General features: G+C 29.9%; 3 protein-coding genes across 4 annotated transcripts; 2 read left to right on the top strand and 1 right to left on the bottom strand.

The window, feature by feature from the left end:
* Positions 1-775: 775 nt before the first annotated feature.
* Positions 776-6287, bottom strand: LOC148554179 (uncharacterized). The gene is made up of 6 exons (XM_088495148.1): positions 5804-6287; positions 4061-4144; positions 2293-2723; positions 2073-2196; positions 1692-1988; positions 776-1375 (listed from the first exon to the last, which is right to left on the bottom strand). Exons 2-6 carry the CDS (start codon positions 4088-4090, stop codon positions 872-874), a joined length of 1386 nt encoding a protein of 461 aa, XP_088351274.1. The 5' UTR covers positions 4091-4144; positions 5804-6287; the 3' UTR covers positions 776-871.
* Positions 4633-5268, top strand: LOC148554180 (uncharacterized). Its single transcript, XM_088495025.1, has one exon. It carries the CDS (start codon positions 4633-4635, stop codon positions 5266-5268), a length of 636 nt encoding a protein of 211 aa, XP_088351151.1.
* Positions 6288-8889: 2602 nt separating the features above from the next.
* On the top strand, positions 8890-12613 carry LOC148554178 (uncharacterized). 2 transcript variants are annotated; one of them, XM_088494140.1, is made up of 5 exons: positions 8890-11162; positions 11266-11360; positions 11493-11562; positions 11654-11753; positions 11846-12613. In XM_088494140.1, exons 1-5 carry the CDS (start codon positions 8890-8892, stop codon positions 12611-12613), a joined length of 3306 nt encoding a protein of 1101 aa, XP_088350266.1. The 2 variants fall into 2 exon arrangements, with proteins under 2 accessions (XP_088350266.1, XP_088350265.1); XM_088494139.1 differs by having other exon boundaries at positions 11266-11562.
* The last annotated feature ends 366 nt before the right edge of the window (positions 12614-12979 follow it).

Below are 12979 nucleotides of genomic sequence, written 5' to 3'. Positions count from 1 at the left end.
GACGAAATTGAAATAAATTTCGAACAAATTACAGACAAATTTTTTTTTTCAAACAAATTTGGGACGAATTTTTTTTGTCCCAAAAAGCCTTGTTGCTAATTTAAATTTTGTCTGAAATTTCGTCCGAAATTTTTTTCAGACAATTTTGTGACAGATTTCAAATAGGCATTTATCTACTAGATTTCTAACTATTATGATGTATTTTAGACGAATTTCAGACAGATTAGTCAACATAAAGACAACGTATTTCAGACAAATTTCAAACATAAAAATATTAATTTTTAGATAAATTTCAAACAAAAAATATACTTTATTTCAAACAAATTTCGAACGAATTTAGTCAAATATAACAAATTTTTTTCGAACAAATTTTAGACAAATCAAATATTTCTTTTCAATTAAATTTCAGACAAATTTAAATTAAAAGAACTTATGTATTTGAAACAAATTTCATACAAAACAAAAAAATATTTTCACACAAATTTTCTACAAATTTAATATAATATTTCAAATAATTTTCACACAAAATAATTTGCTATTTAATAGATAAATATTTTAGAAAATAAATTGTATTCGATCTTCTTTCTATATTAAGACCATCATAATCATTTTTTTCATATTACATCATCCAAATTCTAAACACATAATAAAATAATAAAAAATTAATTACCATAAAAGTGTTAAAAAAATATTTATTATTAAAATACTTTTGTCCATAAATGTAATAAAACTAAAATAAGAAAAAAAAATACTTAAACTAAAACAAAGAAAGCCTTTAAAAAGGTCATATATCATGAGTGAAATAAAATGTACTAACTAAATCACCTAAAAATTTCTTAATCTAAATCAGAAAAAATATATACTCCAAATATCAATCACTCATGTTATCATCACTAGAGCCTGTCCCAAGCTCATCTTCCGTAGGATCAGACAAGGTTGAAGGAAGTGGCAGATTCAACTTTTTATATAAAGCATGAATTGTCTTTTCAGTAGAACCAATTCTTTTCTGTTGAACTTTTAGTTGACGTCCTTGATCTTTTAACTTGTGCTCAGCATCTTTCAACTTAACCTTTTGCTCTTCATTGATAATTTCCTGCTCCTTTGCCTTTTCTTTCCACATGTGAAGTTCTTGCTCAATATTTAGATTGTCTTTGGATGTCTCTGAACAATTTCTGGAATCCAACTTTGAAGAGAGATCTAAACCAAAAGAACCTAAACCAAATGCAGCTTTCTTTTTTCCCTTTGTCACAACTTCATTCCAAACAGTATAATCATCTGGTATATCTAGGCCTTCCTTAGTTGCCTCAACATCTCCCTCATTATCCAAGGATAAAGCTACTTGAGAAAGTTCTGTCTTTCGCTTTTTGAATTCACCCTACAAAATCAATTCATGTTAATTGCAACTAAATATGCCATGAACAAATACTAACATATAGTGAAAATTAGCAATTGAAAAAAACAAAAAGAAGAACAAACTAGCATCACATACAATGACTTTCTCAGATCTTTCATCAATCCAACTTTTGTCTTTTTTGGTGTGGCATTTAGTATAAACCTCCTCCAGAGAAGGTTTTACTCCCGTAGCTTTCTCCTATAATATAACAGTTTTAATCGATAGGAAAGAAAAAAGAATAAGAAAACATTGCAAAAATAATAAGAACAAGACTATAAATAAACTATTTTTATCTTACCATTCTGCGTGCATGTTCACCCATAGATATGGAACCACCAGTATGCATAGAACTTCCAGCATTTGATGCTCGATTCACAGTATTTGCTGCTGACCAGTTCTTAAATTTCGAATCTGTAGCAAAATAATGTAATAGTTGACGCCAAACGGGTTCAGGAATATATTTTGGTACATGGTTAGGGTCTTTTGAATAATTGCGTCTCTCCTGATTCATCAATGATCTTAATCGATCACTCCCTTTAATCTCAAAAATTTGACGAATTCTTGCATTGTGTTGAGGTTCCCACATACAATTTTTCTATAAAAGAAAACAAACATATACATTGAATTACCCACTATGTATAATATCAAAATAACAAAAAAAATGATAATAAATACTTACCTTAAATTCAGTAAACCACAAATCTCGCATTTGCTCACTAGCATGTTTCCAGGAAGGGCAGAATTCTGAAAATTTGCTTTTAATGGCATTTGTTACATGACGAACAGCAGTACATGGATTAAACCTATAAGAAGTTCAAATAATGAGTAATTACACATGTATTCACAATAAAAACAATATAGAGAGAACGCTAAAACAGAAAACTGATTGTTGTACTTACTCATTGCCAAAAGGTTCTATTTTCAAGAGCCCTTCTTGAGTGACAAGTTCACCTTCTTGAGCAAGAGATCCATCGTGATGATTTTCATCCGATGAGTGAGCATGATGTAAATTTTGTTCATTATTAGGAGCATTATGAAATGATTGAGGTTGGATAGGTGAACAGTATGGTGATTCAGTTGGTGATGGTGATGGTGATGGTGTATGATCGGCATGGGAAGATAATAAATTTCTCTTGAATTTTTGTGGTGGCTGCGAAGAAGAGGGTGGCAATGCTGAAGGCTTTTTAGATACATGTGAAGGAACTGAAACTCGTGATTTTGTAGGTTTAGGGTGTGAAAGCTTAGGTTTGTGTGCACTAATCACCTCCTTATTAACAGATTTTTGTACTTTAATTGACAAGTGTTTTTTATTTTTTTTAGAACCTGACATCTAAAACAACAAAAGATTTATAAGATTAGTAAGACATTGCATCTAAATTTCAGTAACATGTACATCATCGAAAGAATTAAAAAAATAACAATGTAAAATAATACTTAGCTGCCAAAATAATCAATGAGGATGTAAAATAAAGTGCTACTATGTTTTAGTACTGAGTACTAATAAATATGTACACATGAGCATTTAAGAAGTTCATAGCAAGGATAATACTGTATTTGTGAAAGGAGCAGATTGTGTGAAAGGTAGAAACAGAAAATACTATAAATTAATTGATCACTATTCATGTTACTACTTAGGGTGTGTTTGGCAAACCCGTCTGAGAGGATAAAAGTGCGTTGAAGTTCTTTGAACGCTGCTTTTTTATCTTTGGTAATCTTTCTCCTCTAAACGCAGAAGTGATTTTGCAGCTTAAAAGCACGTTTACTAGAAGCAAAAAATTGTTGCTTCTGCGTTCACTTCAACGTGAGTTCACCTTTGATGATCATTATTGATTTTTTCCAAAAGAATTTTCATATTTGTTTCAAGTCATTTCAAATATTTTCAATTTTTAGTTTTTTTCAATAAATTAAATAAAAAATAAATCACAAATAATAATAAAAACATAATTAGTAAAAAATTAGAATCCAAAATAATAAACAAAATAAGATTATATATTGAGAGTACTCATAAAAGGTACTAAAATATATTTTTTTATATGTTATTTTTAATTTAATAAATAAATATTAATTTTTATTAAAAAAATTATAACAAACTAAAATAGAATTTTATAAACAATATTATATAAAAAATATACTAAAAGAAGTATAAAACAAATTAAATATACCAAAAAATAATATTATAATTTAATATTATATTTTTTTAGTAATTAACTAATTATCTATCTAAAAGTGATTTTAACTAATATGATCCAAACAATTTCATTCTATCAAAATCAATTTTAGTATAGAATTGCCAAACATAAATCATACTGGCACAAACTCACTTCTATCTAAAATCAATTGTACAAAATCACTTCCATTCAAACTTCAGTTTGACCAACTCTAATCCAAACACACACTTAGTAATATCATTCTAACTCGATAATTTTCTCCTAGTTTTTCGTTACCAATTCTAACAAGGCAACAACATGGTTCATTTACAAGCACTCAATTCAACCAAAACAATAATCGCAACACAGACATACTCAAAGTAAATTCAACCATTAAACTATAATCACAATATTATCAACGACAATTATAATTCATAGTCACAAACCAAAGTCAATTACATCAAATAATCACATAATAAAACGCTAGGTGTTTTTGCAATAAAATTCCAGTCATAAATACCTTTTTACTCATTTCTTTATTAGAATGCATGATTATGCCGTAGTCTTCACTAAAATATGTGTGCGTGTAGCTTGTTACTGACTCCTGCTTTCCTAAAAAGAAGCCATAGGATACAATCAAAAGGTTATATATTATAAAAGCCATTTTAACAAACGGTTAGAAGAAAAATAAATGGAAGCAGAACGCGGAAGAAGTGGGGAAGTGGAACGTCGAAGAAGAACGGGCGCTTAAAATAATTTTTTATATCATTTTCAAAAATATCATTTCTATTAAAATGAAATAGATTTTTTGGGACAATGGTAATGGAGGCCAAACTGAATTCTTCAGAAATTTTAGAGTCCCTCAAGCATTGGCAAGGTACCATATACAACTAGGACACAAATTTAAGGGTCATGGAGATAAAATCCTTAGCTGTCGTAGAACCTTAATTCTTAGCTGTTTTGATACATCATATGCATCAGCTGTGGCGTTGGCAGAGAAAGCAAAGGTTCTGCTTCTAGCAAATATTGTTGGAGGTGCACAAAATATCACACCTGATATATTCCAAATTGAAAGAGAAGGATTTATGGATTATGGCTGGATTCAGCTTTGGTTATGTGATTCCGATGAGATCAAGTGGAGCTTTATACCATGGTGTGCCTCCTAGTGGCCTTTTTGAGAAGCTAGAGCATCGATATATAAGCAAATGTCCACTGAAAACGCGTCTCTTCACACCTGCGATTGCTCGAGGCCTGCAACAGTTGGAAAAGCTAGATATATTTTCATGTGATGAACTGAAGCATATACTTGAAGATGAGGAGATAAGTGGACAGGATCATAGGGTGATCTTCTCAAAATTGAAAAAACTTCATATTATGGGGTGCCAAATGCTAGAATATGTAATCCCAGTTACTTTTTCTCAAGGCCTTGTGCAATTGGAGTCTTTGGATATAGATTATTGTGGTGAGTTGAAATATGTGATTGGAGAATGCAGCTCAGATGGTGATACAAGTCATCAAAATGGAATCAACATTGAGTTTCCTGCGCTTCAGGTGCTTCGACTTACTGATAATTGGAACATGATTGGCATTTTTCCCCAGTGTTACAGAGCAGCATGGCCATCTCTGCATAAGTTTTATTTGGAATATTGTCCAAAGCTTAAGATAATGTCCATTAATACTTTCAAGGCTAATGAATGCAAGGTGAGCAAAGTGATAAGGCCTAGTTAACTTGAAATTACTTTCCTTGTATATTATCCAAAACAAAAATTATAAAATAAAAAATTATAACAAACTAAAATTAGAATCCAAAACAATAAACTACCAATTACTTTCGTATCTTTAAGCAGTTAACTTTTACCTTTGACTTTATTTTGGTATAGATAAAATCAAAGTATCAAGGCAGAAGAGCAATGCTAGCAAGCGTAGTAATAGGAGGAACTTTAAAATCCCATCAGTTAAGTCAAAATTTGAGTCATCTATATATGAAGATGGGTGCATCTTCATAAATTTTATAAATGTTCTTTTCTTTCCACTTAGTGAACTGTATAGAGTCATCTATCTCAGTTCTGTTTTCAATTGCAATTCTTATCTCTAAGGCAACATGTTCTGCAAACATATCAAAAGTACAGCCCTACCAATACAATTTTATATGTTCAACCAAAATACCTAATGTTTTATATCTAACATAAAGCTTCCCTTAACAATCAAATTAACAATGAAGAAAGAAAATTATCAATGAACAAAGCTGAGAAAGAAACACTACTCACAAAAATTAGAACCTTGCAGAAGACGCACAAAAAGAAGAGGAGGCACGAACAATCAAGCGAAGGGGTGGTGTCTGAGGCTGGCAGGGGCGCAGGTTCTGAGACCGGCGGAGGCAAACACATGCAGGAGGCTGGGCGGTTGTTCGCAAGTGAAGGCTGGTAACTGGGAGTGCGATTGATGATGGTGGAGGTGGTCTGAGGTGCGAGATTGGAGGTTGGAGTGGTGGATGTCTGAGACCTGAGACAGGAGGCAGAGCACGAGCGGCCAAGCACGAGCGGCAACGCACAGACAGAAGCAGAGCACGCAGAAGAATCACGAAGCACGAGCGGCAACCACAGTCCGGAGGCAGAGCACGCAGGAGGAGGGAGAAGGAGATGAAGAACTGACCAGGAAACAGTGAAACCAAAAGAAAGTTCTGAAACAAGGTTTGGTTTTTGACAAGGTAACCTAAGTAGCTATAATACGAGGGACTGGGAGAAGGCACTCAAAAACTAATCCCCTGAAACTAAAAGAAGGCGGTTTTGATAAAAAAAAAAACAAATTTTGGCGCAAAGTGAAATTTAATAAGTGGCATTGAAATAACTATGTATAACAAATTTTTTAAAATTAAAATTATATCTAATTTTTAATATCAAATTAAAAAAGATAAAATTACAACAAAAATATATTCAATAAGTTATAGAATAGAATATTGATATCTAAAAGATAGATATTTTAAAAAAAATATATCTAATAATAATTTTAAAATATTTAAATTAAATTATGTTCTTAAATTTTTGTTATATAATAATCTGAAAAGATAAATATTTAATAAAATTAATATTTGAAATTTTTGTTTTTTTTTATATTACTAGATAAGATAGATAGTCACCAAAAAAAAGATAAGATAGATAAGATGAGATAACTGCCTCGAATTATATAAGTCAGAGATTCTTTAGTTACATTCTTTATTTCACACACATATACTTTATAAATCCATCTTAATTTGAGCACTGGAATATCCTTGCTAGGTACATATCCAATCTAACAACTGTTTTAGCTCACAAATTTCCAATTCATTTCACAATCCGTACCAAAGATTTTTAGATAAGTAATTTTTTCTCCAATTTTTTTACATTATTTATATAATTTTATATTAATGTGCTAAAGAGTTCTCTTGAAAAAAATTATATAGAGGTAAATTTTTTTAATAACTATCATTATGTGATTTAATGTTCATTACTATGATTTTTTACTATTAAAAAGTTGTAATGTGCTTTTCCTCTTTCAAGAAGTTGTAATGTGCTTTTCCTCTTTCAACGTGCTTGCTAAACATATCCTAAGTGTGTGTTTGGATTTACGTTGAGCAAACTGGAGTTTGAATGGAATTGATTTTGTAGAATTGATTTTGGGTAGAAGTGAGTTTGTGCCAACATAATTTATGTGTGGCAATTTTTACTAAAATTGATTTTGATAAAATAAATATTGTTTGGATAATATTAGTTAAAATCACTTCTAGATAAATAATTAATTAATTACTAAAAAAATATAATATTAAATTATAGTATTATTTTTTAAGTATATTTAATCTTTTTTAATATTTTTTATATAGTATTTTTTTATAGTACTCTATTTTGGTATATTATAGTTTTTTATTGTTATAATAAAAATTAATATTTGTTTATGAAATTAAAAATAACATATAAAAATTGATAACTTTTTTAGTATTTTTTTATAGTAAAAATTAATATTTATTTATTAAATTAAAAATAATATATAAAATAACATATTTTAGTATTCTTTTTTAGTACTCTTAATAATCATATTTTTTTTATTATTTTAGGTTCTAATTTTTTACAAGTTATATTTTTATTATTATTTATAATTAATTTTAATTTTAATTTATCATTTTTAATAGGAACAATAATACATATTATAAAAAATTAAAATAGTAAACAATGTACAAAAATTAGAATAATTGTTTTAATATTCTCAGTATTTATTTAAAAAAAATTATGAAAAAATCAATAATAACTAGCAACAACCTAAATGTGTTTCACAAACACACTCTAAGTGTAGAAACTAGAAAGTTTTCAACTATAAATTATGTTGACACAAACTTACTTTTATTCAAAATTGATTTTATTCAAATTCCAGTTTGACAAATTACAATTCAAACACACACTTAAACATTTAACGGCTCTTTCAAGCTCATTTAGTGAAGGCTATAATTGTATATATTATGCCTTCTTGTCACCGTAAAAAACTATTTATATTTCATTTAATATAATATTAAGAATATTATTGAGATAACATTTTACTGAGAAAAAAAAAAAGAAAACATTGTTTATATCTTTATATTTTTTCTTTTTACTATGTGATTTTTTTCCAAAAAATAACATTTGCACATTGTTAATAGCAATAATTCTATACGTATATTTTATATATGTCATTATTTTATTGAAAATATTTAATAACTATTTTTCATATTTATTTTGTAAATGATTATAAAAAGAGAATGTAATTGAGAGATTATATGTATAAATTATTTTATTGGGATACCAAAATTTATCATTTCTACTGTTTAATTTGAAAAATATTAGTCTTTTAATAGATAATATATTTTGCAAGCTTATTTTTATTCTAATTTTAGTATAAATTTTTTGTCACATTTTTAATTATATCAAATTTATGAAAAATAAATAAATATAATTAAGTTTTAAAAAAATACAACTTTTTTTTAGTACTTGGTTTATGCACTACTTTACGGTTAGAAGAAAAAGACTGAAGAGAGGCTAAAATTAATTTTTTTATATGTTAAAAATCAATTTATTTGCTGGATCGAAACACTACATTATAAATTAGTTTTGATAATATCATTGTCAATATTCTTTGTTAAGTTTTGATTTTTTTATCAATTTTTAATTAATTTTTCTTATTCATAGTATAGATAGTTTTTTTAGAATTTTTTTATGTTCACTGATGTATATTTATCAAAATATAATATTATAATTTTGTAACATGAAATTAATTATACTCATAGTTGATTATCTCATAAAAATATTATTTAAGTAATCTAATTTTTAATATACTTTATATGTAGATATGGAAATTCCAGAACAACGAAAGTGGATGTACAATAGAAATTTACCAAACCGAGGAGGATTACGACAGGAATTTGTCAATGGTGTTCGACATTTTATTGATACAGTTAAAAAACAACCTCAATTTGTACTCGAAGGTGGTGTACTTAGATGTCCTTGCAACAAACATAAAAATAAGATTTTTTTAACTCCGGATGAGGTTTTACTAGATTTATATAAATATGGTTTCATGCCAAGATACTGGTGTTGGGATTCACATGGAGAGAGTCCTTTGCACTTGAATGTAGATCATGATAATCAAGAAGGTACATGTTCTTCTCCGCATGCTAATGTGCCAATAAGAAATTCGTATGAATCTATGGTGGTCGATGCTGCTGGACCAGAATTGATGAGTCAATTTGAAGAACACATGGAGGAGCCTCCGAATGCAGAAGCTAAAAAATTTTATGATTTATTACAGTCTGCTCAGCGCCCATTATTTGAGGGATGTATGGATCATTCAGAATTATCAATGGCAGTTAAAATGTTGAGTATAAAAGCTAAAGGGAATGTATCTCAACAGATCTTTGATGATTTCGTGAAAGCTATGAAAGAAGTGATGCCGAAGGATAACTTACTTGTCTCCAGTTTTTATGAAGCAAAGAAGTTAGTATCAAAACTTGGCATGGAAAGCAATAAAATTGATTGTTGCATTAATGGTTGTATGCTGTATTACAAGGAGGATGATATACCAAGAAAGGAATGTAAATTTTGTCATTCTCCAAGGTACAAGATAGGTAAAAAGGGTAAATCAGTGCCTTTGAAACGAATGCACTATTTACCGCTTATACCTCGTTTAAGAAGACTTTATGCTTCAATGAACACAGCACCTCACATGCGATGGCATTTTGATCACGAGTTTAAAGGAGTTATTGAGCATCCATCGGATTCAAAAGCATGGAAGTATTTTGATAGAAAACATCCACAATTTTCTCAAGAACCACGCAATGTCAGACTAGGATTATGTGCTGATGGATTCACCCCTTTTGGTCAATCTGGTAAACAATATTCATGTTGGCCAATAATTGTCACTCCTTATAACCTGCCTCCTTCTATGTGCATGAAAACTCCTTACATGTTTTTATCCATGATTATCCCTGGTCCTCGTAATCCCAAAACTAGGATTGATGTATACCTGCAGCCCTTGATTGATGAGCTAAAACTACTATGGGAAGATGGCGTTTTAACTTATGATATTCATTCCAAGTCAAATTTTGTAATGCGAGCTGCATTGTTGTGGACTATTAATGATTTTCCTGCATATGGAATGTTATCTGGATGGATGATAGCAGGCAGGCTAGCATGCCCATACTGTATGGAACGAACAAAGGCATTCCAATTAAAAAATGGGGGAAAGCCATCATGGTTTGATTGCCACAGACAATTCTTGCCAGATAATCACATGTTTAGAAGAAACAAGGATGCATTCTATAAGAATAGAATTGAAAGATCAGAACCTCCGCCAAGATTGACTGGAGAGCAAATATGGGATATAGTTCAGAATTATGATAAGATAAGTGATGTTGAGCAACTTGAGATAGAAGGATATGGAAGTATGCATAATTGGACCAAAAGAAGCATATTTTGGGATTTGCCTTATTGGCGTCATAATTTAATCCGTCATAACCTTGATGTAATGCATATTGAGAAGAATGTATTTGATAATATATTCAATACTGTCATGGACATTAAAGAGAAGACTAAAGATAATGCAAAGGCTAGAATGGATCTGTCATTATACTGCAAGCGAAAAAGTTTAGAACTGCCAGTACAAAGTGGAGGTAAAATTATAAAACCCAAAGCAAACTACACATTTACCCTCCAGCAAAAGAGGGCAATATGTGAATGGGTGAAAGAGTTAAGGATGCCTGATGGATATGTTTCAAATTTAAGGAGATGTGTTGACATGAAAGAGGGCAAGTTATATGGAATGAAAAGTCATGATTGTCATATATTTATGGAACGTTTACTCCCAATCGCTTTTAGTTCATTGCCAGAGCAGATATGGAAGCCAATAACAGAGTTAAGTCAATTTTTTCGAGATTTATGCTCAACATCGTTACGAGAAGATGTTCTCAATAAGCTTGAAGAAAATATTCCAATTGTGCTATGCAAATTAGAACGTATTTTTCCTCCTGGATTTTTTGACTCAATGGAACATCTACCTATTCATTTGCCATTCGAAGCATTGCTCGGTGGTCCTGTGCAATATAGATGGATGTATCCTTTTGAGAGGTACCTTAGTCACACCTCTATATTTATTCTCAAATTTCTTTTTACTGTTTTATGAAGCCAATTATTTTTTATTTGATTTTTGTTATGAATTTTTTCATGATAGGTTTCTCCATCATCTTAAGAAAAAGGTCAAGAACAAAGCACATGTTGAAGGATCTATCGTTGAATCATACCTAATTGAGGAGATTTCTCACTTTTGTGAGTACTATTTTAACCAAACTAGCATCAACGCAAAGCAAAATGATGAAAGTGATGATTCAATTGAGCAAAATTTGTCTATTTTTAATTTGCCTGGTTGTTTGGCTGATGAATGCAAAACTCGTTATTTAGATGACAAAGAATTCAGTGCAGCCATGAATCATATACTAATAAACTGTGATGAAATTAAGCCATATATTGAGTGAGTATTTATCTTCCTATATATATTCTTACTATTAATAATATTTTCTGATATTAATAATTTTAATTTATTTGAAATTTATGTACTATAGGATCTTTGTGGACTTCATACGCCAAGATCATATTACTTTAAGTGATGAACAAGTTGATCAATTTATTGAAGCGGATTTTGCAGAATGGTTTAAAAATTATGTAAGTCAACATGATTTGATAATCTTATTGTACACACATTTTTTGGTAGATGACATATTATATTCTAACTTATTGGTTCTTATTTAATACAGGTTCATGATCCTTTAAATAATGTGACAGATTCGAATATTCATTCTTTGGCATGGGGTCCTTTGAGAATTGTTAAATGTTGGCCTATCTACAAAGTCAATGGCTTCAAGTTTCACACAAGATCTCACTCGAGTGGAAAGTCAACTCAGAATTATGGAATATGTGTCAAAGGCACAGGTTATGGTGAATATGAAAATGACTTCTATGGCCAGCTTGATGAAATTATTCAAGTTGAGTATACTGGGCTACCACTAAAAAGAGTTGTACTATTTAAATGTGAATGGTTTGATCCCACGATCGGCAAAGGAACAAAAGTAAACAAAGAGTATGGAATCATACAGATTCGAAAGAATCGACGATATGTTAAATATGATCCGTTTATCATTGCACATAAAGCAATTCAAGTATATTTTGCACCTCATCCAATGAGCAACACCAGAGAAAAAGCAGAATGGTGGTTTATATTCAAGACTAAAGCAAGAGGTGAGATTGAGATTGAAACAACGGAGGATTTTGCATATCAAGAAGATGACACAAATCAATCTAACAATCATATCTCAAATGATATTGACATTATTGTTGATTTACTGGATACTAATAGTACAAGATATGAAGAAGAAGAAGAAGAAGAAGAAGAAGATAATGATGATGATGATGATGATGATGATGATGAGCTACTTGGGGATGAGGACGAAGACATGGATGAGGATGAGAACGAGGACGAGAACGACGACGACGAGAACAATGAGGATGAAGATCAAAATGAATAGTATGAAAAAGTCCACTAAGAAATGTATTTATTTGTATTTTTTTTTAAATTTTTAATATACCTTAATGTTATGAAAAAGTATATGACTTTTTTATTTTACGTGATTTTTTTATTGTATTTTATTTTGACTATTTTTTAGAAGATTGGATATAATTTATTGAGAAAGTCTAGGGGCCAGCACTTTTATTAAAATTTGGCCAGCAATTTAACCATAATAAAAAATGAGTAATTCTCCACCATTAGATGTAATCTCACACCATTAAAAACACTACTGATGGCTACAAATCACAAAATTTGCTGGACCCCTAGCACTCCTCTAATTTATTTTTAAGATTTTTATATATGTAATTCTTTTAGATACACTTTA

Source organism: Arachis ipaensis, chromosome B7 (assembly GCF_059453495.1).
Source record: "Arachis ipaensis isolate K30076 ecotype BB chromosome B7, ASM5945349v1, whole genome shotgun sequence".
NCBI classification, from domain to species: domain Eukaryota; kingdom Viridiplantae; phylum Streptophyta; class Magnoliopsida; order Fabales; family Fabaceae; genus Arachis; species Arachis ipaensis.
Note: the sequence above shows the minus strand (reverse complement) of the source record. Positions and strands in the feature narration are given on the sequence as shown.